The sequence below is a fragment of the Dendropsophus ebraccatus genome, chromosome 2 (genome assembly GCF_027789765.1).
Source record: "Dendropsophus ebraccatus isolate aDenEbr1 chromosome 2, aDenEbr1.pat, whole genome shotgun sequence".
NCBI classification, from domain to species: Eukaryota; Metazoa; Chordata; class Amphibia; order Anura; family Hylidae; genus Dendropsophus; species Dendropsophus ebraccatus.
In genome coordinates, this window is record NC_091455.1 from 215421624 (window position 1) to 215448579 (window position 26956).

At 43.2% G+C, this 26956-nt stretch overlaps 1 protein-coding gene across 1 annotated transcript in view; it reads left to right on the plus strand.

Moving 5' to 3' along the window:
• ITGA8 (integrin subunit alpha 8) overlaps positions 1–26956 on the plus strand; it is a 133586-nt gene that overhangs the window by 58792 nt on the left and 47838 nt on the right. The window contains exons 12-17 of the mRNA XM_069959473.1: positions 1487–1692; positions 4039–4230; positions 8384–8429; positions 8986–9102; positions 23249–23304; positions 24751–24902. Coding sequence (XP_069815574.1) covers positions 1487–1692; positions 4039–4230; positions 8384–8429; positions 8986–9102; positions 23249–23304; positions 24751–24902 — 769 coding nt within the window. The remainder of the gene's footprint in view (positions 1–1486; positions 1693–4038; positions 4231–8383; positions 8430–8985; positions 9103–23248; positions 23305–24750; positions 24903–26956) is intronic.

The following is a 26956-nucleotide window of genomic DNA, read 5'->3' on the forward strand; positions in this document are numbered from 1 at the left end:
CTGCTCTTGTACACTGAGTAACAAGGCATAGACTGTAAGGTGTCCCTGCTACTATACACTGAGTAACAAGGCATAGACTGTAGGGTGTCCCTGCTACTATACACTGAGTAACAAGGCATAGACTGTAAGGTGTCCCTGCTCCTATACACTGAGTAACAAGGCATAGACTGTAAGATGTCCCTGCTCCTGTACACTGAGTAACAAGGCATAGACTGTAGGGTGTCCCTGCTCCTATACACTGAGTAACAAGGCATAGACTGTAAGGTGTCCCTGCTCCTGTACACTGAGTAACAAGGCATAGACTGTAAGGTGTCCCTGCTCCTATACACTGAGTAACAAGGCATAGACTGTAAGGTGTCCCTGCTCCTATACACTGAGTAACAAGGCATAGACTGTAAGGTGTCCCTGCTCCTGTACACTGAGTAACAAGGCATAGACTGTAAGGTGTCTCCTGTACACTGAGTAACAAGGCATAGACTGTAAGGTGTCCCTGCTCCTATACACTGAGTAACAAGGCATAGACTGTAAGGTGTCCCTGCTCCTATACACTGAGTAACAAGGCATAGACTGTAGGGTGTCCCTGCTACTATACACTGAGTAATAAAGCATAGACTGTAAGGTGTCCCTGCTCTTGTACACTGAGTAACAAGGTATAGACTGTAAGGTGTCCCTGCTCCTATACACTGAGTAACAAGGCATAGACTGTAGGGTGTCCCTGCTACTATACACTGAGTAATAAAGCATAGACTGTAAGGTGTCCCTGCTCTTGTACACTGAGTAACAAGGCATAGACTATAAGGTGTCCCTGCTCCTGTAGACTGAGTAACAAGGCATAGACTGTAAGGTGTCCCTGCTCCTGTAGACTGAGTAACAAGGCATAGACTGTAAGGTGTCCCTGCTCCTGTACACTGAGTAACAAGGCATAGACTGTAGGGTGTCCCTGCTCCTATACACTGAGTAACAAGGCATAGACTGTAAGATGTCCCTGCTCTTGTACACTGAGTAACAAGGCATAGACTGTAGGGTGTCCCTGCTCCTGTACACTGAGTAACAAGGCATAGACTGTAAGGTGTCCCTGCTCCTGTACACTGAGTAACAAGGCATAGACTGTAAGGTGTCCCTGCTCCTGTACACTGAGTAACAAGGCATAGATTGTAGGGTGTCCCTGCTCCTGTACACTGAGTAACAAGGCATAGACTGTAAGGTGTCCCTGCTCCTGTACACTGAGTAACAAGGCATAGACTGTAAGGTGTCCCTGCTCCTGTACACTGAGTAACAAGGCATAGACTGCAATTCTAGCAAACACAGATGTAGAAGATGGGCCATTAGGACCACTGGGATAGTCTTGTCTTGGTGGTTAGGACAATGGTCAATGTGTCTCTTATCTAGGAGGCGGCATCCTGTGTGTACACTAGGCCTCAGTCTAAAGCAGGGGACTTCTCTCCACAATGTGTCCTTAACAGGTTCTTTTCCTTCCCTTGTGCAGTTTAGATGATATCCTGGTGGGGGCGCCGCTGTACATGGACCGGGAATCTGAGAGTAACCCTAAGGAAGTGGGCCAGGTTTACCTCTACCTGCAGCAGAGCCCCCTGGTCTTCCGAGACGCCCATCTGCTGAAGGGGACCGAGGTGTTTGCCAGATTCGGCAGCGCTATAGCAAACCTCGGGGATGTAAATCAGGATGGATACAACGGTGAGACCTCTCTGTGATCTTAGATGTCGTCGTTGTGGAAGGTGAATCTAGAGTTCAGATGTTACCGCTGAGCCTTGTGGGAAAGGTGGCCGTTGTATCCGGCGAATACCAGCAATCTAAGGGTCCTATTACAAGGAGCGATTTTTAACGATTGACGACTAATGATAAACGATCGTAAACGAGATTGTTTATCGTTAACCTGAAATCGTTTACCATATTACACAGAACGATATTCGTTAGTTATGATCGTTACTATGATCGTTTATTCCTTCTGATCCCAGAAAAACAATGGACAATGTGCAATTACACTGAACGATTAGTGAAAAAACGCGGAACGTGAGCGAACGAATGAGGAATTACAGCGAACGATTAGTGAACGATTAACGATAATTTTAGGTTCAGATCTATATCAACGTTCAACGACATACGAACGATTTTTCGATTGTTGCTTGCAATTACACAGAACGATTATCGTTTAAATTCGAACGATTTAACGATTCACCTCCAGTGATCGGCTTGTCTCCAATTCTATGGACAGGAGATAGGAATACCCTCTAATCCATCTCATTGTCAAGTCTAACCTGACAACTATATACTCTATAAGTCTAACCTGACAACTCTATGCTCTATAAGTCTAACCTGACAACTCTATGCTCTATAAGTCTAACCTGATAACTATATGCTCTATAACTCTAACCTGACAACTCTATGCTCTATAAGTCTAACCTGACAACTCTATGCTGTATAAGTCTAACCTGACAACTATAGGCTCTATAAGTCTAACCTGACAACTATATGCTCTATAAGTCTAACCTGACAACTCTATGCTCTATAAGTCTAACCTGACAACTATATGCTCTATAACTCTAACTTGACAACTCTATGCTCTATAAGTCTAACCTGAAAACTCTATGCTGTATAAGTCTAACCTGACAACTCTATGCTCTATAAGTCTAACCTGACAACTATAGGCTCTATAAGTCTAACCTGACAACTCTATGCTCTATAACTCTAACCTGACAACTCTATGCTCTATAAGTCTAACCTGACAACTATAGGCTCTATAAGTCTAACCTGACAACTATAGGCTCTATAAGTCTAACCTGACAACTATATGCTCTATAACTCTAACTTGACAACTCTATGCTCTATAAGTCTAGCCTGATAACTCTATGCTCTATTACTCTAACCTGACAACTATATCAAATAAAATCAAATTTCATATATAGAACAAAGTCTGAGTTGTGGCCTGTGCTTCCATTGTGGCTTGCTGAATGGATGAGTAAGCATCTCTTACTTCCACCATCTTATCCTATAACAGGAAGCAGGCCGTGGCTGTGTGATCTCCAGTCTCCTGCAGTGTATACAGTAGTGGAGTCTATATATAGCTTGCAGATGGCAGAATTAGCATTTTGCTATAAGCAATGGTTGTTTTCTCCAGAGCTGCGCTCTGCCCCTCCGCTCGCTGGTGTCTGGGCTTCACAGCTTTCCACACTTCAGCCCATAGAGATTCCCTTTATGAGGATAACCTCTCAATTAACCCCCATTTCTCTTCGGAATCGTCTGCGAGCTCCCTAATCCGTTCCAGGCTGCGCGGCCTGCCTCACGTCCTGCGCTCAGGGCTGCTGGGTCTCTTTCTATAGCGCAGAGTCCCAGGAGTGGAAGAATTTCTGCTGTCTGTCAATGTAACTTTAGGAAAAAAGTAACTAACCCTGTGCTGCCGTTTACTGTTCTAGCATCTTATAAAATCCGAGGCACAAGCCTTAAAGGGGAATTAAATGAATTTGTAATGTATTTCTATATAAAAATCTCCAGATTTCCAGTACTTATCAGCTGCTGTATGTCCTGCAGGAAGTGGTGTATTCTCTCCAGTCTGACACAGTGCTCTCTGCTGCCACCTCTGTCTATGTCAGGAACTGTCCAAAGCAGGAGAGGTTTTCTATGGGGATTTGCTGCTGCTCTGGACAGTTCCTGACATGGACAGAGGTGGCAGCAGAGAGCACTGTGTCAGACTGGAGAGACTACACCACTTCCTGCAGGACATACACCAGCTGATAAGTACAGGAAGATTTATAAATAGAAGTAAATGACAAGTCTTTATAACTTTTTGACACCAGTTGAAAAATGAAAATTCTCTGGAGTGCCCCTTTAAGGAGATTAGACACCTGATGAATAAATCTACTTTACCAAAAGAAAGAAAAAAGAATAATCTTGTCCCATGTTTTTCTCTCTCTCTCTCTCTCTCTCTCTCTCTCTCTCTCTATATATATATATATATATATATATATATATATATATATATATGGCGTATGGCGTACATGTCCTGTCTGTTTCCTCGTTTTGCAGATGTCGCGATCGGTTCCCCATTCGCAGGCGAAGACAGAAAAGGGAAAGTGTTTATTCACAATGGAAACAAGAAGGGGTTGAATGAGAGAGCGTCTCAGGTCCTGGAGGGCTCCTGGGCCTCGGCCTCTCTGCCGGCAGGATTTGGCTTCACCTTGAGAGGGGATTCAGACATAGACAAGAATGATTATCCAGGTATGTGATGGTGATTCCATCCGGGCAGGGATCATCTCCCAGCAGGGTCTGCCACTCATGGCCTCTGCCTAGGCCGCAGCTTTTAGAAGGTGTTACTCACCCAGACTTACTGACTTCATCCCCATCATCCATCAGTTTTAGTTCTTTCCTACCTTCCTTATCTTTTAGGGATTTTGGATTTTTTTTCCTATTTTTCCATTTGCTAGCTTCTCTTCTGCTCCATAGATGCAGATTATATAATAATTTATCCTCCTCCGCTCCATAGATGCACATAGATTATATAATAATTTATCCTCCTCCGCTCCATAGATGCAGATTATAGAATCATTTATCCTCCTCCGCTCCATAGATGCAGATTATAGAATCATTTATCCTCCTCCGCTCCATAGATGCACATAGATTATATAATAATTTATCCTCCTCCGCTCGATAGATGCAGATTATAGAATAATTTATCCTCCTCCGCTCCATAGATGCACATAGATTATATAATCATTTATCCTCCTCCGCTCCATAGATGCAGATTATAGAATCATTTATCCTCCTCCGCTCCATAGATGCACATAGATTATATAATAATTTATCCTCCTCCGCTCCATAGATGCAGATTATAGAATCATTTATCCTCCTCCGCTCCATAGATGCAGATTATAGAATCATTTATCCTCCTCCGCTCCATAGATGCACATAGATTATATAATAATTTATCCTCCTCCGCTCGATAGATGCAGATTATAGAATAATTTATCCTCCTCCGCTCCATAGATGCACATAGATTATATAATCATTTATCCTCCTCCGCTCCATAGATGCACATAGATTATATAATAATTTATCCTCCTCCGCTCCATAGATGCAGATTATATAATAATTTATCCTCCTCCGCTCCATAGATGCACATAGATTATATAATAATTTATCCTCCTCCGCTCCATAGATGCACATAGATTATATAATCATTTATCGTCCTCCGCTCCATAGATGCAGATTATATAATAATTTATCCTCCTCCGCTCCATAGATGCACATAGATTATATAATAATTTATCCTCCTCCGCTCCATAGATGCACATAGATTATATAATCATTTATCCTCCTCCGCTCCATAGATGCACATAGATTATATAATAATTTATCCTCCTCCGCTCCATAGATGCACATAGATTATATAATCATTTATCGTCCTCCGCTCCATAGATGCAGATTATATAATAATTTTATCCTCCTCCGCTCCATAGATGCAGATTATATAATAATTTATCCTCCTCCGCTCCATAGATGCAGATTATATAATAATTTATCCTCCTCCGCTCCATAGATGCAGATTATATAATTTATCCTCTGTTCCTCCATAGATGCAGATTATACATTTTTTCCTCCTCTGCTCCATAGATGCAGATTATATAATTTCTTATCCTCCTCCGCTCCATAGATGCAGATTATATAACTGTTTTTATCCTCCTCTGCTCCGTAGATGCAGACGATGTTGGATCACTTGTTGTTTTCTGGTTTCCCCCCGTTTTTCTGCGGCCCATCTGATGCTGTTAATGTCTTTAACATTTATTTTTCAGTAGTGAAACCTGAACAGGAAATCTCAAATCTGTTCACAAACTTCCCGTCTGTAATGTAGCCGCTTATATGTTTAAAATCCGAAAATTGATCATTTCCTCCATTGTCTGATGTGATCTGGTCAGTGCGCTCTGTTTATTTGTGGTGGAGAACCCCGGCTGACCCTGTCTGGGGATCAGCATGGAGGACGCATTATTAGATATGACACCTTCTTGGATATGGTAATGACGTCTGGGGGGTCAGGGTATGTGTATAGCGGCATTCCTACACCCTCGTACACACAGGAGCATCCAGAACTCTATCAGGACCCCAAATACAGACTACCGCAATATCACACACATTCATACGACTACTATACCACACACAAACCTAGCACATATATATAGTACTAGCATATGGTTACACATTGCCTAAACACACATACAACTATATATATATACTACACGCACATTACCCCTACATATACACTGCACACATTCATCCATATGCATTATCCTCACCTATGTACACATATATACATATTCACAGTACACACATTCATGCATATACATTGCACACACATATATAATACCCCTGTGCCTGTTGTGTGTCAGAGGGAGGGGTCTGTTATGTGACAGCGGGAGGAGCCTTTTAGGTGACAGAGGGAGGAGCCTTATATGTCGCTGAGGGAGGAGCCTGTTATGTGTCAAAGAGAGGGGCCTGTTATGTGACAGAGGGAGCTACCTGATGTGTGTCCGAGGGAGGAGCCTGTTATGTGTCAGAGGGAGGAGCCTGTTATGTGTCAGAGGGAGGGGCCTGTTATGTGTCAAAGAGAGGGGCCTGTTATGTGACAGAGGGAGCTACCTGATGTGTGTCCGAGGGAGGAGCCTGTTATGTGTCAGAGGGAGGAGCCTGTTATGTGTCAGAGGGAGGGGCCTGTTATGTGTCAGAGGGAGGGACCTGTTATGTGTCAGAGGGAGGGGCCTGTTATGTGTCAGAGGGAGGGACCTGTTGTGTGTTAGAGGAAGAAGCTAGTTATGTGACAGAGGGAGGAGCCTGTTATGTGTCAGAGGGAGGAGCCTGTTAGGTGTCATAGGGAGGAGCCTGTTATGTGTCAGAGGGAGGAGCCTGTTATGTGTCAGAGGGAGGAGCCTGTTATGTGTCAGAGGGAGGAGCCTGTTATGTGTCAGAGGGAGGAGCCTGTTATGTGTCAGAGGGAGGAGCCTGTTATTTGTCTAAAGGATTAGTCTGTTACGTGTCATTTGGTCATTTGGCATAGTTAATTTTCCTTGTGTCCCATCATGCACCTGGTTTGAAACCTCTACATCTAATTCAGTTTTCTTCATGCCTGGGACCCCCAGTGACTGTCATAGAAAGAACATGATAATGGGCACAATCCTATTCTATGACTGGTTAGATTTTTCCATTGGTGTAGCTGCTATGGGCTGATGCTGCACTGATGCCACGTGCTGGGAGGGAAGCGGGTGCAGATATCCTAAATCTTCTCCCACCAGGACTCCTCATCCAGTATTACAGAAACAGATGTGCTTTTCCTTCCATTTGTTTTGTTACTGTCAGAATGTTCCGTATTTGCCAGGTCCAGCCGGGGTGAGGACTTTACGCTAGCTGCCTGGCCTTGGGATGGAACGTCTCATCTCACTAGTTGCTTCCTCTTCCTCAGTAATGGACGATTGTTTTCCCCGGCGAGGAGAGATGGAATAGTAGTGGAATCTTTGGTTTCATCTCCTTCATCTTTTCCTAAGAAATCCTGAAAGTAGATTTGTACTTGCTTCTCTCAGATGGGACCCAGATATGACCCCCCCCCCCCCCCCCCCCCAGAGCTGCACCACCATTGGGCCCAATCTGCCACAAATCTAATATCTATTTTCTATCTAGAAACTTGAATATTTCTTTAAAGGAGTATATATATATATATATATATATATATATATATATATATATATATATATAAACAACTCAGCCCCTCCAGTACTTATCATCTGCTGTATGTCCTGCAGGAAGTGGTGTATTTTCTCCAGTGTGACACAGTGCTCTCTGCTGCCACCTCTGTCCATGTCAGGAACTGTCCAGAGCAGCAGCAAATCCCCATAGAAAACCTCTCCTGCTCTGGACAGTTCCTGACAGGGACAGAGGTGGCAGCAGAGAGCACTGTGTCAGACTGGAGAGAATACACCACTTCCTGCAGGACATACAGCAGCTGATAAGTAATAAGTACTGGAAGACTGGAGATTTTTTTTTTAAAGAAGTAATTTACAAATCTATATAACTTTTTTCTTCAGAGTACTCTTTTAAGTGTGTTTATTTATTGCCCTCATATTATATCAGCACTCACTACTGCCATCTAGATGACAGATCCGAAACTTACCCTGTATTATAACGTAATATCATTAAAGGGAAACAGTTTTAGATTATGCTCAAAGCTGAAGGGTGGAGGAGTTGTGCTGAGCCTCAGGATGCATGCCTCCTCCCTCCCCCACCCATCCATGCTTTGACAGATTGATCTAAAGCTGATTGTTTCCCTGTAAGGATACAGTATATTAGTTTAACACATTTCCATCTTTAGTATTCTGTTTTTTGTTTCTAGATCTGATTGTTGGGGCTTTTGGAGCTGGAAAAGTGGCCGTGTACAGGTAAGAGGAGAGCTCCGCATGTCGCCTCATCGGTGTCCCGGGAAATGGGAATGTTCAGGCCTATAGGAGTTGTCACTCAGGATCAGTAATGTAAAGTATATACACAGTGACCGCACCAGCAGAATAGTGAGTGCAGCTCTGAAGTATAATACAGGATGTAACTCAGGATCAGTACAGGATCAGTAATGTAATGTATGTACACAGTGACCCCAGCAGCAGAATAGTGAGTGCAGCTCTGGGGTATAATACAGGATGTAACTCAGGATCAGTAATGTAATGTATGTACACAGTGACCCCACCAGCAGAATAGTGAGTGCAGCTCTGGAGTATAATACAGGATGTAACTCAGGATCAGTAATGTAATGTATGTACACAGTGACCCCAGCAGCAGAATAGTGAGTGCAGCTCTGGAGTATAATACAGGATGTAACTCAGGATCAGTAATGTAATGTATGTACACAGTGACCCCACCAGCAGAGTACTGAGTGCAGCTCTGGGGTATAATACAGGATGTAACTCATTGTTTGCATCTGCCATGTTGCTGTTTGGTTTTCAGGGCCAGACCTGTGGTTACTGTGGATGCGGAGCTTCATCTTAGTTCCACGATCCTTAATCCTGAGAACACAACTTGCCTGATTTCCTCGCCAGAGACTTCTGAGATGCTGGCGGCTTGGTGAGTTCACAGAGCGCTGGTTGGATTTCTCCTATCTCTTTGAATAATATGGTCATGTATAATGTTGGGGGGGGGGGGGGGGGCAGTATATTTGCAGCAGTCTCAGATTTCTACATTGCACATTTACATAGTTAATACGGTTGAAAAAAGACACATGTCCATCAAGTTCAACCAAGGAGGGGATGGATACAGGGAAGGGGGAGGGGTGATAGGTTCTATACATATGCATTTATATTATTTTGCTCTAAGAACTTGTCTAGCCCTGTTTTGAAGCCCTCTACTGTTTTTGCTGTGACCAGATCCTGTGGTAGACTGTTCCACAGATTCACAGTTCTCATGGTAAAGAAGGCTTGTCGCCTCCGGAGATTGAACCTTTTTTTCTCCAGGCGGAGGCAGTGGCCTCTTGTCCTTTGAGGGGGTTTTACCTGGAACATCTTTTCCCCATATCTCTTGTAGGGGCCATTTATATATTTAAATAAGTTAATCATATCTCCCCTTAAACGTCTCTTCTCCAGACTAAACAAATGTAATTCTTTTAATCTCTCCTCATAACTAAGATGCTCCATTCCCCTTATTAGTTTAGTTGCCCGTCTTTGTACCCTCTCCAGCTCTAGAACATCCTTTTTATGAATCGGGTTCCAAAACTGGACAGCATACTCCAGATGAACTTCTTTAAAAAAAATCTCCAGTCTCCCAGTACATACCAGCTGCTGTATGTCCTGCAGGAAGTGGTGTATTCTCTCCAGTCTGACACAGTGCTCTCTGCTGCCACCTCTGTCTATGTCAGGAACTGTCCAGAACTGCCGCAAATCCCCATAGAAAACCTTTCCTGCTCCAGACAGTTCCTGACATGGACAGAAGTGGCAGCAGAGAGCACTGTGTCAGACTGCAGAGAATACAACACTTCCTGCAGGACATACAGTAGCTGATAAGTACTGAAAGACTGGAGTTTTTTAAATGGAAATAATTTACAAATCTCTATAACTTTCTGATACCAGTTGATTTGAAAGAAAAAATATTTCTTCAGGGTTCCCCTTTAATGGTGGAGGGGGTTGCGCTGAGCCTCAGGATGCACGCCTCCTCCCTCCCCCACCCATCCCTGCTTTGACAGATTGACAGGGAGATTATATCAACATGTCGATTATAAGCATTTCTATTCAGTGAGATTTCCATCGTTCTGAGACAATTGTTACTGTAGAGACTGAAGGACTTGGCCGTTGTATCCCCGATTTCGAGCGGAGTTATCCCGGCATTTACGGCCGCTTCCCGGCTATAAACTCCCGGATACTAAATAATGCCATTAGACGTTGTTTGTGCTCTGCGATGCTTGCAGCTGATAGTCGCCTTTGTTATTGATCGGCTTTAGCTTGTTTTATGTTCTCTTGTAGTTGTTCTAACCTTGTATTCTGCATCTGAAAGCGATTAGTACGTTAAATCCAGCGAGCCCATAATTCTTCCGTCCCGCGGGATCCATCTTTTTGTATTGCTGAGCCAGCTGTGAGAATGACGGCTGATGGATGCGTCTGTGCAAGGGAAATTACCCTGAAGGGGGGTCCCGCTCACCGGCCGCAGCACACGGCCACATGACGCCCCAAGATTGATGCAGCGGCCTAATAATCTCCTGCTTTATTTCTATAGTTCCTTCACATTAAACCTGAATCAGTCAATTCCTGCAGCTCATTAATGGCGGACAGCCAGCAACGGCCACATGGAAACGCCAGCCGCCCAATGATAAACACACAAGTCGTGGAAAGCAAGGAAGGCAGTGTGTATATATACATGTATATATGTATATATATATAACCCCCGGCATCCACCATCAGGAAGGGCTTTGTTTTTTATGTTCACTTTGCAACGTGTCGTATTTTAAGGGATCATCCTCTGCGTCCCGATCGCTGTAGATCCTCAGACCTCAGGAAGCTGTGGAGGATGTCAGGACCGGAACATAGAGTGTTCTCCAATGGAAAGGGTTTGGGGACTCGGAGTGTATATTGACAGCACACACAGGACTGAGCAGAATAGGTTTTCCTCATCCCACCCTTAGATGCTTAAGGAGCTTGGATGACATTGGATATTATGGATTCAGGATTAGGGTCCATTTACACAGAAAGATTATCTGCCAAAGATATGAAGCCAAAGCCAGAAACAGACTATAAACAGAGATCAGGTCATAAAGGAAAGCCTGAGATTTCTCCTCTTTTTAAGTCCATTACTGGCTTTGGCTTCAAATCCTTGGCAGATAATCTTTCTGTGTAAATGGACCCTTAAAGGGAAACTATCAGCAGGTTTGTGCAATGGATCCTGATGATCTGTTCCTGAAGCGGCTTAAGGCCCTATTCCACGGACCAACGAGAGGAGTAAACAAGCGCTATCAGCTCCTCGTTCCCCGCTCGCTGCCGCCACTATTCCGCGCTGCAGCAGCGAGCGGGTGAGTCCGAGGGGGGCCGCGGTGGGGCTGCCTGGGTGAGCACTAGATCGCCCAGGCAGCCCATAGCATGAGCAGCAAAGCAATGCAACAGATCAATGCCCAGAGCAATGGCTGCAGATCGCTGCTATATCAGTCGTTTGTCTTTCAACATGTTTGAAAGACAAACGACGCAACGATCAGCCGACATGAACGATGTCGGCTGATCGTTGCCTTTTATTCCACAGGACGATTATTGTCCGTAACGGCCGATAATCGTTCTGTGGAATAGGGCCTTTAGCTCTGTTCTTCTTCTGGCACTGTTCTTCTTATGTTTGTGGGTCCCACCGTTGTACTTTAATCAGTAAGAAATATGCACATGAGCTCTTTTGAGGTATCGGGGTGTTCCTTGGCACCCCAGTGCACTGTTCAGCCCGCCCACTGCCTCCCTTGGCCACGCCTACTTATGCATAATCAAATATGTGAGTGACCATCCAGCTTATGGGGAGCCAAAGAGCCGAAGACTCCACCATACCTCAAAGCAGCTCGTGTACTTATTTCTTTGTAACCTGAAAACAGCTGCGCCTACAAACAGAACAGCGCCAGAAAGCAGAGGTAAGCGGCTCCAGAACAGATCATCAGGTTCCAGTGCATTAATGTGGTGACCCCCGGAGGATGTTGTAGCGGTGGGACGGCCGGTCACTTGCTAGATGGAAGTGTGACGCCAATACTGTGGTGGATGGCCGAGATACAGCTGGAGCTCAGGGTTTTGTCGCGTGACGTCAGGGCCTGGCGGGCACACAGGTGGGATGGCACCCCTGCTGATATAGTGTAAGGCCGGTTGTACCCTTCTCCTCTGTGGTCGGTGTCCTGTCGGGTTGCTGCTGGGTCCCTTGGGATAGTGTAGTCACAGGTGGTCAGAGCGGTGTAGTGACCCTCCCGAATAGTGGTAGGACCCCCCACCCACAGAGATTGGAGATGTGCCAAGGCCGCAGTGTATATGCTGTGCAGGTGGAGGTGAATAAGACTTAGGTGATAATGTTGACTTGGTTACTACTTGTAATTGTGCAGCAGGTGATACAACAAATCTTCAGATACACTGATACAGTTCCAGTAAATACACGACCAGAGAACCACCAGATCTGGGTGATAAGTGCTGAGTAGGATGTAGTAGAGCTGATAAGGTTGTACTGAGGTAGTAGAGAGGAGAGTGCCGTGAGAGTCCCAACCCAAGTAGTAATGTGCTCTGCCGGGATGTTGGAGTGTATAGAAGAATACTTGTAGAAGGAGAAGAAGAAACAACCTGTGCCTGTATATTGACTTTCCTATAGTCTTCACACCACCTGATGTCCACTAGCTTTGGCTGAACCGTACTAACAGGTGACACAGGCCCCAGACCCTGTTACCTGGGATGAGCAGAATGGTTAGGGTTTCTTAAATACACCCGCACTGTGAGATGGAGTTCATTGACCTTTAGAAGCTTTGCTCCACCCGGATCAGTTCCTAGCTCTTTGGCTCTTTAGTGGATACTGTCCTGCACTGTAGTTACTCATAGTCCTTGGCGTTGGTTGAGGTTATCTGTAGGCTAGTCCTCTCCCGAAGGGTTTAACACTGCATCCCACAGCTTGTTTGGTGCTTCAAGAAAGAGGTTGTTAAGGGGGCTCTGTCCTGCATCCTACCCATGGGGGGTACTGACTAAGACTGACTTGTAGGGGGGACCTGGCAGGGGGCCAGGGCCCAGGTAGAACCACAGTGGAGAGCTATCTGAGCTGCGTCCTTTCTCCACCAAAGCTTAGCTAAGACTCCTCCTTTACCCAAGGGACTAACTTCCTAACCAGCATGTAAGGTGCGCTGTGGTTGGGTGGAAAGAGTGGAAAGGGGAGAGATGATAGGACAGAAGAAAGAAAAGATCCTATTGGCTAACAGAGACTAACAGCTAACATCTGGTACACACACATACAAATAACCCTTTGAGATATTTCAGCTGTGCAGCTTCCATACTATAGTTATATAATACAGTGACATCTAGTGGTCATCTTTAGTAATACTGTAGCTGCAATAAGACCACACAAAAGTACAGACTTTTACGAAGGGGCGTGAATAGGAGCAACACCCATAGTGGGACACCGCACAAACATGCAGATAGTTTGCTTTTAAAGGGACTCAGATTAGCAGATTAGAAAACATGGCTGCTATACCTATAGTTCTAATTTAGTTCTGTATCTATAGTTCTAGATTAATTCTGTATCTATAGTTCTAGATTAGTTCTGTGTCTATAGATCTAGATTAGTTCTGTGTCTATAGTTCTAGATTAGTTCTGTGTCTATAGTTCTAGATTAGGGCTATGTTCACACTACGGAACAGACAGGCAGTTCCGTGACCCCGGCCGGGTCACGGAACGGCCGGTCTGTGCCCGGGTCATCGCGGCCGGCACATCAGCGCACGCCCCCATCAGAGCTTACCATAGCCCACAGTGAAGCAAGCGGCCGGAGCCGCTCGCTTCACTGTGTGAACTGACAGGTCTTTCTGCGGACGCTATTCACTGAATTCCGGCCGCAGGAAACTGACCTGTCAGTTATTTGCGGGGCCGCACAGATCCCGGCCGGAGCGTATATGATGTTTGTACGCTCCGGCTGGGATGCCATTGCTCAATAGGCTGTGTTACACTGCACATAAACTACGGCCGTTTTTGCCATCGGCAACAACGGCCGTAGTTTTACGTAGTGTGAACATAGCCTAGTTCTGTGTCTATAGTTCTAGATTAGCTCTGTGTCTATAGTTCTAGATTAGTTATGTGTCTATTGTTCTAGATTAGTTCTGTCTATAGTTCTAGATTAGTTCTGGGTCTGTAGTTCTAGATTCGTTCTGTGTCTATTGTTCTAGATTAGTTCTGTGTCTATAGTTCTAGATTAGCTCTGTGTCTATAGTTCTAGTTTAGTTATATGTCTATAGTTCTAGATTAGCTCAGTGTCTATAGTTCTAGTTTAGTTATATGTCTATTGTTCTAGATTAGCTCTGTGTCTATAGTTCTAGATTAGCTCTGTGTCTATAGTTCTAGATTAGTTATGTGTCTATTGTTCTAGATTAGCTTTGTGTCTATAGTTCTAGATTAGTTCTGGATCTATAGTTCAGCACATGTAAAAAAAAGTGCCAGAGGTCATCCAACGAGTGATCAAATGTCAATGGCCAAGTGTCCTGCAGAAAGTGGTGTATTCTCTCCAGCCTTCCAGTACTTATCAGCAGCTGTATGTCCTGCTGTGCTGTATGTATGTTTTCTATGGATATTTGCTGCTCTGGACAGTTCCTGACATGAACAGAGGTGGCAGCAGAGAGCACTGTGTCAGACTGGAGAGAATACACCACTCTCTGCAAGACATACAGCAGCTGATAAGTACAAGAAGACTGGAGATTGTTAAATAGAAGTAAATTCAAAATCAATATAACTTTCTGAAACCAGTTGATTTATAAGAAAAAGTTTTTTTGATGGATTTCCCCTTTAACCTTTGTTTAATTAAAGTTTGTTCTCTAATCTGATCTGTTCCATTGTCAGCTGGAGTAGCATAATACTCATTGCATGGGCGCCTGATATTTGTATTTGCACAATTCGTCAACACCAGCTAATGTGTGTTGCTTGTCTCACCCCTGGGTGCTTAGGGGATTAGGGTAACATTGTTGGTTTTCTAAGATGGGAGGAATGTGACTGGTAAGGATGGAGGTAGAGAAGACGGTTTGGAATGGTTTATTACATGGAACTTCGAGTTTGACAGAACTAATTGGAATATGAGAGTATAGTAATGTTACACAGTGTAATAAGCACCAGATGGTAGAGTGTATAATAAATGTCCATGGAGCCGGTGTTACATCAGTGACATCATTGCAGACATCGCTGTGTGAATTGGTGCAAACTACAAAAAAGGATTTGTTTTTGGTGGCACATTAGATAGATAGATAGATAGATAGATAGATAGATAGGAGATAGATAGATAGATAGATAGATAGATAGATAGATAGATAGATAGATAGGAGATAGATAGATAGATAGGAGATAGATAGGAGATAGATAGATAGGAGATAGATAGGAGATAGATAGATAATAGATAGATAGGAGATAGATAGGAGATAGATAGATAGATAGGAGATAGATAGATAGATAGATAGATAGATAGATAGGAGATAGATAGATAGATAGATAGGAGATAGATAGATAGATAGATAGATAGATAGATAGATAGATAGGAGATAGATAGATAGATAGATAGATAGATAGGAGATAGATAGATAGGAGATAGATAGATAGATAGATAGATAGATAGATAGATAGGAGATAGATAGATAGGAGATAGATAGATAGGAGATAGATAGATAGGAGATAGATAGGAGATAGATAGATAGATAGGAGATAGATAGATAGATAGATAGATAGATAGGAGATAGATAGAGAGATAGATAGATAGATAGATAGATAGATAGATAGATAGATAGATAGGAGATAGATAGATAGATAGATAGATAGATAGATAGGAGATAGATAGATAGGAGATAGATAGGAGATAGATAGATAGGAGATAGATAGATAGATAGATAGATAGATAGATAGATAGGAGATAGATAGATAGGAGATAGATAGATAGATAGTAGATAGATAGATAGATAGATAGGAGATAGATAGATAGATAGATAGATAGATAGATAGATAGATAGGAGATAGATAGATAGATAGATAGGAGATAGATAGATAGGAGATAGATAGACAGATAGGAGATAGATAGATAGATAGATAGATAGATAGATAGATAGGAGATAGATAGATAGATAGGAGATAGATAGGAGATAGATAGGAGATAGATAGATAATAGATAGATAGGAGATAGATAGATAGATAGATAGATAGATAGATAGGAGATAGATAGATAGATAGATAGATAGCAAATAGATAATCCACGGCACTCACGGGGTTAAACGGTGAAAAAAGTAAGTGATTTATTGCAGCATTCCAAAACAAGACACAACGTTTCGGTAACCTCACGTTACCATCCTCAAGTCTCAACGTGAGGTTACCGAAACGTCGTGTCTTGTTTTGGAATGCTGCAATAAATCACTTACTTTTTTCACCGTTTAACCCCGTGAGTGCCGTGGATTATCTATTTGCTATTTGGGAACGATCTGTGGTCAGGATCCAGGACCGCTGGCACCCGAACATTTTTGAGCAGTGCTGCTTAGATTTTCTGTTACATAGATAGATAGATAGATAGATAGATAGATAGATAGATAGATAGGAGATAGATAGATAGGAGATAGATAGATAGATAGATAGATAGGAGATAGATAGATAGATAGATAGATAAATAGATAAATAGATGATAGATAGATAGATAGATAGATAGATAGATAGATAGATAGGAGATAGATAGATAGATAGGAGATAGATAGATAGATAGATAGATAGATAGATAGATAGATAGGAGATAGATAGATAGATAGATAGATAGATAGATAGATAGATAGGAGATAGATAGATAGATAGGAGATAGATAGATAGGAGATAGATAGATAGATAGATAGATAGATAGATAGGAGATAGATAGATAGATAGATAGATAGATAGATAGATAGATAGGAGATAGATAGATAGGAGATAGATAGATAGATAGATAGATAGATAGATAGATAGGAGATAGATAGATAGGAGAGAGATAGGAGATAGATAGATAGGAGATAGGAGATAGATAGATAGATAGATAGATAGATAGGAGATAGATAGATAGATAGATAGATAGATAGATAGATAGATAGATAGGAGATAGATAGATAGATAGATACATAGATAGATAGATGATAGATAGATAGGAGATAGATAGATGGATAGATAGATAGATAGATAGATAGATAGATAGATAGATAGATAGGAGATAGATAGATAGATAGATAGATAGATAGATAGATAGATAGGAGATAGATAGATAGATAGATAGGAGATAGATAGATAGGAGATAGATAGACAGATAGGAGATAGATAGATAGATAGATAGATAGATAGATAGATAGGAGATAGATAGATAGATAGGAGATAGATAGGAGATAGATAGGAGATAGATAGATAATAGATAGATAGGAGATAGATAGATAGATAGATAGATAGATAGATAGGAGATAGATAGATAGATAGATAGATAGATAGATAGATAGATAGATAGATAGCAAATAGATAATCCACGGCACTCACGGGGTTAAACGGTGAAAAAAGTAAGTGATTTATTGCAGCATTCCAAAACAAGACACGACGTTTCGGTAACCTCACGTTACCATCCTCAAGTCTCAACGTGAGGTTACCGAAACGTCGTGTCTTGTTTTGGAATGCTGCAATAAATCACTTACTTTTTTCACCGTTTAACCCCGTGAGTGCCGTGGATTATCTATTTGCTATTTGGGAACGATCTGTGGTCAGGATCCAGGACCGCTGGCACCCGAACATTTTTGAGCAGTGCTGCTTAGATTTTCTGTTACATAGATAGATAGATAGATAGATAGATAGATAGGAGATAGATAGATAGGAGATAGATAGATAGATAGATAGATAGGAGATAGATAGATAGATAGATAGATAGATAAATAGATAAATAGATGATAGATAGATAGATAGATAGATAGATAGATAGATAGATAGATAGGATATAGATAGATAGATAGGAGATAGATAGATAGATAGATAGATAGATAGATAGATAGGAGATAGATAGATAGATAGATAGATAGATAGATAGGAGATAGATAGATAGATAGGAGATAGATAGATAGGAGATAGATAGATAGATAGATAGATAGATAGGAGATAGATAGATAGATAGATAGATAGATAGATAGATAGATAGATAGATAGATAGGAGATAGATAGATAGGAGATAGATAGATAGATAGATAGATAGATAGATAGATAGATAGGAGATAGATAGATAGGAGAGAGATAGGAGATAGATAGATAGGAGATAGGAGATAGATAGATAGATAGATAGATAGATAGATAGATAGATAGGAGATAGATAGATAGATAGATAGATAGATAGATAGATAGATAGGAGATAGATAGATAGATAGATACATAGATAGATAGATGATAGATAGATAGGAGATAGATAGATGGATAGATAGATAGATAGATAGATAGATAGGAGATAGATAGATAGATAGATAGGAGATAGATAGATAGATAGATAGATAGGAGATAGATAGAGAGATAGATAATAGAAGATAGATAGATAGATAGATAGGAGATAGATAGATAGGAGATAGATAGATAAATAGATAGATAGATAGATAGATAGATAGATAGATAGATAGGAGATAGATAGATAGATAGATACATAGATAGATAGATAGATAGATAGGAGATAGATAGATAGATAGATAGGAGATAGATAGGAGATAGATAGATAGATAGATAGATAGGAGATAGATAGATAGATAGGAGATAGATAGATAGATAGATAGATAGATAGATAGATAGATAGGAGATAGATAGATAGGAGATAGATAGATAGATAGATAGATAGATAGATAGATACATAGATAGATAGATAGATAGATAGGAGATAGATAGATAGATAGATAGATAGATAGATAGATAGATACATAGATAGATAGATAGATAGGAGATAGATAGATAGATAGATAGATAGATAGATAGATAGATAGATAGATAGGAGATAGATAGGAGATAGATAGATAGATAGGAGATAGATAGATAGATAGATAGATAGGAGATAGATAGATAGATAGATAGATAGATAGATAGGAGATAGATAGAGAGATAGATAATAGAAGATAGATAGATAGATAGATAGATAGATAGATAGGAGATAGATAGATAGGAGATAGATAGGAGATAGATAGATAGATAGATAGATAGATAGATAGATAGGAGATAGATAGGAGATAGAGAGATAGATAGATAGATAGATAGATAGATAGATAGATAGATAGATAGATAGATAGGAGATAGATAGATAGAAGATAGATAGATAATAGAAGATAGATAGATAGGAGATAGATAGATAGATAGATAGATAGGAGATAGATAGATAGATAGATAGATAGATAGATAGATAGATAGATAGGAGATAGATAGATAGATAGATAGATAGATAGATAGGAGATAGATAGATAGATAGATAGGAGATAGATAGATAGATAGATAGATAGATAGATAGATAGATAGATAGGAGATAGATAGATAGATAGATAGATAGATAGGAGATAGATAGATAGATAGGAGATAGATAGATAGATAGATAGATAGATAGATAGGAGATAGATAGATAGATAGATAGATAGATAGATAGATAGATAGATAGATAGATAGATAGGAGATAGATAGATAGATAGATAGATAGATAGATTATGGATGAGTGTACAGTACAATAAAAAATGTCAGTTATTGTCCTATTACCATTATCCCCCTATGGTGAGTGTCCTATACATTCCTGATCCCCCAGGAGAGCGCTGCTAATCTGCTGTAATTAGTCGGCACATTCTTGGCAGCATTCTGTATAATAATGTGTCCTGAAGTGGATGGAGCGTCCAGATGTCAGCTCGCCCTGAGTATAATCACATTGCAGAGAGGAAGTTACTACGGCACTGTGATTAGAGGCTGCTGTGGTGTCTCCTGGAGATCTCGCTGTGATTAGAGGCCAGTGTGGTGTCTCCTGGAGATCTCGCTGTGATTAGAGGCCGCTGTGGTGTCTCCTGGAGATCTCGCTGTGATTAGAGGCCGCTGTGGTGTCTCCTGGAGATCTCACTGTAATTAAAGGCCACTGTGGTGTCTCCTGGAGATCTCACTGTGATTGGAGGCTGCTGTGGTGTCTCCTGGAGATCTCACTGTGAATAGAGGCCGCTGTGGTGTCTCCGGGAGATCTCACTGTGATTGGAGGCTGCTGTGGTGTCTCCTGGAAATCTCACTGTGAATAGAGGCCGCTGTGGTGTCTCCTGGAGATCTCACTGTGAATAGAGGCCGCTGTGGTGTCTCCTGGAGATCTCACTGTGATTAGAGGCCGCTGTGGTGTCTCCTGGAGATCTCACTGTGATTGGAGGCCGCTGTGGTGTCTCCTGGAGATCTCTAATGGAGCATGGAGGAGATGGGATGGCACTGACCACACTTGTCACTTTCTCCACCGACTATAAGAAAGGACGTCCCTGGGCCGTGAATGGAATTTCCTCTTCTCGTTTTTCTCTCGGAATCTGACTTGAGTGGAGGAAATAAAATGGTCCTGCAGGGTTTTGAGGTCAGATGGATGAATCTGGAGGTTCTCACTCAGTACGAAGCATCGGAGCCTCTGACACCATGATGGAGGCTATTATTAGTCAGCACTGCATTGTCCTCTGCGCTCACACAAGGTCCATCAGGCAGGTTGTATATCAGCTGAGGGCAATAACTTATTATACTAATTCTATTATTACCTGTTACCTATGCAGCGTACCAGGAGACAATGCTCTGTGTTATGTGTAATGTCACTGTGTGGTTACAGAGGACTTAGGGCTGTGTGACAGGAGAGCTGACCATACAATGCAAGCACCCCCAGGATTCTCTGCTACTGAATATGGAGGTGCAGCAGCTCTATACATGCGCAGTGAAGACTTGTCCCGCCCCGTGCTTGCTCAGGAATGGCTGTCAGTCAGTACCAAGCCGTGTCTGTGAGGGCCAGAGGACGGGGACTTCCTGTGTTTGGGTTCTTTTTTGAACAGAGAAAAGACCAAATATCAGCACAGAGGGAGCATGGAGCACAGTGTGACAGGTAGGGAGACACCTAGTGGCCGCATGGAGCGCAGTGTGACAGGAAGGGAGACACCTAGTGGCCGCATGGAGCAGTATGACAGGAAGGGAGACAGGTAGTGGCCGCATGGAGCGCAGTGTGACAGGAAGGGAGACACCTAGTGGCCGCATGGAACAGTGTAACAGGAAGGGAGACACCTAGTGGCCGCATGGAGCGCAGTGTGACAGGAAGGGAGACACCTAGTGGCCGCATGGAGCAGTGTGACAGGAAGGGAGACACCTAGTGGCCGCATGGAGCGCAGTGTGACAGGAAGGGAGACACCTAATGGCCGCATGGAGCAGTGTGACAGGAAGGGAGACACCTAGTGGCCGCATGGAGCGCAGTGTGACAGGAAGGGAGACACCTAGTGGCCTCATGGAGCAGTGTGACAGGAAGGGAGACACCTAGTGGCCGCATGGAGCAGTGTGACAGAAAGGGAGACACCTAGTGGCCGCATGGAGCAGTATGACAGGAAGGGAGACAGGTAGTGGCCGCATGGAGTGCAGTGTAACAGGAATGGAGACACCAAGTGGCCGCATGGAGCGCAGTGTGACAGGAAGGGAGACACCTAATGGCCGCATGGAGCAGTGTGACAGGAAGGGAGACACCTAGTGGCCGCATGGAGCGCAGTGTGACAGGGAGGGGGACACCTAGTGGCCGCATGGAGCAGTGTGACAGGGAGGGAGACACCTAGTGGCCGCATGGAGCGCAGTGTGACAGGAAGGGAGACACCTAGTGGCCGCATGGAGCAGTGTGACAGGAAGGGAGACACCTAGTGGCCGCATGGAGCAGTGTAACAGGAAGGGAGACACCTAGTGGCCGCATGGAGCGCAGTGTGACAGGAAGGGAGACACCTAGTAGCCGCATGGAGCGCAGTGTGACAGGAAGGGAGACACCTAGTGGCCGCATGGAGCAGTGTGACAGGAAGGGAGACACCTAGTGGCTGCATGGAGCAGTGTGACAGGAAGGGAGACACCTAGTGGCCGCATGGAGCGCAGTGTGACAGGAAGGGAGACACCTAGTGGCCGCATGGAGCAGTGTGACAGGGAGGGAGACACCTAGTGGCCGCATGGAGCCCAGTGTGACAGGAAGGGAGACACCTAGTGGCCGCATGGAGCAGTGTGACAGGGAGGGAGACACCTAGTGGCCGCATGGAGCGCAGTGTGACAGGAAGGGAGACACCTAGTGGCCGCATGGAGCGCAGTGTGACAGGAAGGGAGACACCTAGTGGCCGCATGGAGCAGTGTGACAGGAAGGGAGACACATAGTGGCCGCATGGAGTGCAGTGTGACAGGAAGGGAGACACCTAGTGGCCGCATGGAGTGCAGTGTAACAGGAAGGGAGACACCTAGTGGCCGCATGGAGCGCAGTGTGACAGGAAGGGAGACACCTAGTGGCCGCATGGAGTGCAGTGTGACAGGAAGGGAGACACCTAGTGGCCGCATGGAGCGCAGTGTGACAGGAAGGGAGACACCTAGTGGCCGCATGGAGCGCAGTGTGACAGGAAGGGAGACACCTAGTGGCCGCATGGAGCGCAGTGTGACAGGAAGGGAGACACCTAGTGGCCGCATGGAGCAGTGTGACAGGAAGGGAGACACCTAGTGGCCGCATGGAGCGCAGTGTGACAGGAAGGGAGACACCTAGTGGCCAGATGTATAACACTGATTAAACATAAAAAAACTTGAAAATAAAAAAAAATAAAGGACTGAATTCCCATCTCCTAAAGTAATGGTGTATCACTAGAATAATTCATCACATTGTGGGGAGGACCATCATCTGCGACCCCATAGCTCCTTATTTATTTCATCCCTGTGGACTCTTTACACTATTGTTTTTGAATGTTTTTGAAGTTCTTCTCTAATAGGTAACATGGAAGAATCCAGAAGATGAGATTACTTTTTTTTTTTTTTTTTTTTACATATATTTTATCTTTTCACAGCCTTCACGTGTGGGTCTGTATGGATGTATCCGGACAGGGTATCCCTCGTCACATAGGTCAGTAACTTTCCATTCTTTCAATATATATTATACTTTATCAGAGCTAAAACTTTCTAACGGAAATGGTAAACAAACCTTTGGGTTTCAGAATGGCCGCGGCTTTATTTAAATCCCAGCACTAAAACAATTACAGGAATCAGGTGACATGTTTGGCAACTGGGATTCATGAGTCAATACTGTGAGCTCCCCGGCTGTCTGAAACACAGCATCTGGCCTGACAGAGGGGTGGCACACACTGGCTGCCATTCCAACACAACTAGAACACTTTAAATGACTCTACTTCAGTGTTTGGGAGAGGAAAAACCCCATGTGGAGGAAACCCCTAGGGAACCATGGCTGAAGAATTTCTATTCCCTTGGTATTAGAGGGTTATTACTAACTTGTAACAAATAAAATAAAAGATGATTGTGCATGGTACCAGATATACAAAAAAAGAGATACAATGATATATACATCATGGCAATAGATTAACAGTTGTACAATAAAGATAAAAATATAGTATAACAGAAAATGTATTAAAAAAAAATAAAAATAACAATATGGCCGTCCCTGAACCTTAAAGTGCCGGCACAAGCTGCGCCCGGCTGTGTTTATTTGTTTAGCTCTGTGCCTGGAGATCATGTCCGTGCCCGTTCTGACGCTCCTTTCATCAGGCCAAAGGCCAGGATATAGAGAGCGGCCTGTGTGACATAGCGAGACATCTCCGAGGGTTAGTAAATCAACTCCGGCATCTCTCTCATAATAACAACAAACAGCCGTGTAATGCAGAGACGCTTTCTACCGTTTATATTGGCTCCGGTTACTTCTCTTTATCCAAATAAATCTCCGGTTTCTTCTCTGTTTGCTTAAAATATAAAGTAAATGACTGTAATTGAGTTCACCCGCGTCTTATACTCCGGACACAGCCAAAGCTTGTCTCCACATTCCGCTGTTTGCTTATTGCATTGGCTATTGCTGGGGTTTTTGCTTTGCTCTTTAAAAGGGAACTCCGGAGAAAAAAAATCAAATCAACTGGTGTCAGAAAGTGATAGAAATTTGAAATTTACTTCTATTATAAAAATCTCCAGTCTTCCTGTACTTATCAGATGCTGTATATCCTGCAGGAAGTGCTGTGTTCTCTCCAGTCTGACACAGTGCTCTCTGCTGCCACCTCTGTCCATGTCAGGAACTGTCCAGAGCAGGAGAGGTTTTCTATGGGGATTTGCTGCTGCTCTGGACAGTTCCTGACATGGACATATGTGGCAGCAGAGAGCACTGTGTCAGACTGGAGAGAATACACCACTTCCTGCAGGACAGACAGCAGCTGATAAGTACTGGAAGACTGTAGATTTTTAAAAGAAGTAGATTACAAATCTGTAAACCTTTCTGACACCAGTTGATCTCCGGAGTGCCCCTTTAAGTGTTATGTCTTTATTAATCATTTGCAGTATACTCTTTTCTTAGCTATGAAAGCGGAGCTGGAGCTGGACTGGTTAAAACAGAAGGGAGCAGTGAAGAGAACGCTCTTCCAGGATAGAACGGCGCACCACACGTTTCAGATGACCTTGGGGAAGGAAGCCGGGAGACAGTGTCAGAGATTCCTCGTTTATCTCAGAGTGAGTCCTGTAATAAGTGCAGAGATTTATAACGTCTTATAATCCAGAAGAAGAAGAAACGTCTCCAGGCTCAGAAAACAATCTCTTCTGTCCTCTGTGTCTGGTAATACAGCTGTAGGGAATGATGGGGAGCAGCACCTGAATGTATGCAGACCCCAGACCAGACTACACAATGTATACAGACCCCAGACCAGACTACACAATGTATACAGACCCCAGACCAGACTACACAATGTATACAGACCCCAGACCAGACTACACAATGTATACAGACCCCAGACCAGACTACACAATATATACAGTCACTACACAAATGTATACAGACCCCAGACCAGACTACACAATGTATACAGACCCCAGACCAGACTACACAATGTATACAGACCCCAGACCAGACTACACAATGTATACAGTCACTACACAAATGTATACAGACCCCAGACCAGACTACACAATATATACAGACCCCAGACCAGACTACACAATGTATGCAGACCCCAGACCAGACTACACAATGTATACAGACCCCAGACCAGACTACACAATATATACAGACCCCAGACCAGACTACACAATATATACAGACCCCAGACCAGACTACACAATGTATACAGACCCCAGACCAGACTACACAATATATACAGACCCCAGACCAGACTACACAATATATACAGACCCCAGACCAGACTACAAAATATATACAGACCCCAGACCAGACTACAAAATATATACAGACCCCAGACCAGACTACACAATGTATACAGTCACTACACAAATGTATACAGACCCCAGACCAGACTACAAAATATATACAGACCCCAGACCAGACTACACAATGTATACAGACCCCAGACCAGACTACACAATGTATACAGACCCCAGACCAGACTACACAATATATACAGACCCCAGACCAGACTACAAAATATATACAGACCCCAGACCAGACTACACAATATATACAGTCACTACACAAATGTATACAGACCCCAGACCAGACTACACAATGTATACAGACCCCAGACCAGACTACACAATATATACAGACCCCAGACCAGACTACACAATGTATACAGACCCCAGACCAGACTACACAATATATACAGACCCCAGACCAGACTACAAAATATATACAGACCCCAGACCAGACTACACAATGTATACAGACCCCAGACCAGACTACACAATGTATACAGACCCCAGACCAGACTACACAATGTATACAGACCCCAGACCAGACTACACAATATATACAGACCCCAGACCAGACTACAAAATATATACAAACCCCAGACCAGACTACACAATGTATACAGACCCCAGACCAGACTACACAATATATACAGACCCCAGACCAGACTACAAAATATATACAGACCCCAGACCAGACTACACAATATATACAGTCACTACACAAATGTATACAGACCCCAGACCGGACTACACAATGTATACAGACCCCAGACCAGACTACACAATGTATACAGACCCCAGACCAGACTACACAATGTATACAGACCCCAGACCAGACTACAAAATATATACAGACACCAGACTACACAATATATACAGACACCAGACTACACAATATATACAGACCCCAGACCAGACTACAAAATATATACAGACCCCAGACCAGACTACACAATGTATACAGACCCCAGACCAGACTACACAATATATGCAGACCCCAGACCAGACTACACAATGTATACAGACCCCAGACCAGACTACACAATATATACAGACCCCAGACCAGACTACACAATATATACAGACCCCAGACCAGACTACACAATATATACAGACCCCAGACCATACCACTAAATAAAATCAGAACCCAGACCCATAAAGCAATTTCAAACCCCAGACCAGACCCCCTCATTTAACTGCAAACCCCAGACCAGACTACAAAATATATACAGTCACTACACAAATGTATACAGACCCCAGACCAGACTACACAATGTATACAGACCCCAGACCAGACTACACAATGTATACAGACCCCAGACCAGACTACACAATATATACAGTCACTACACAATGTATAC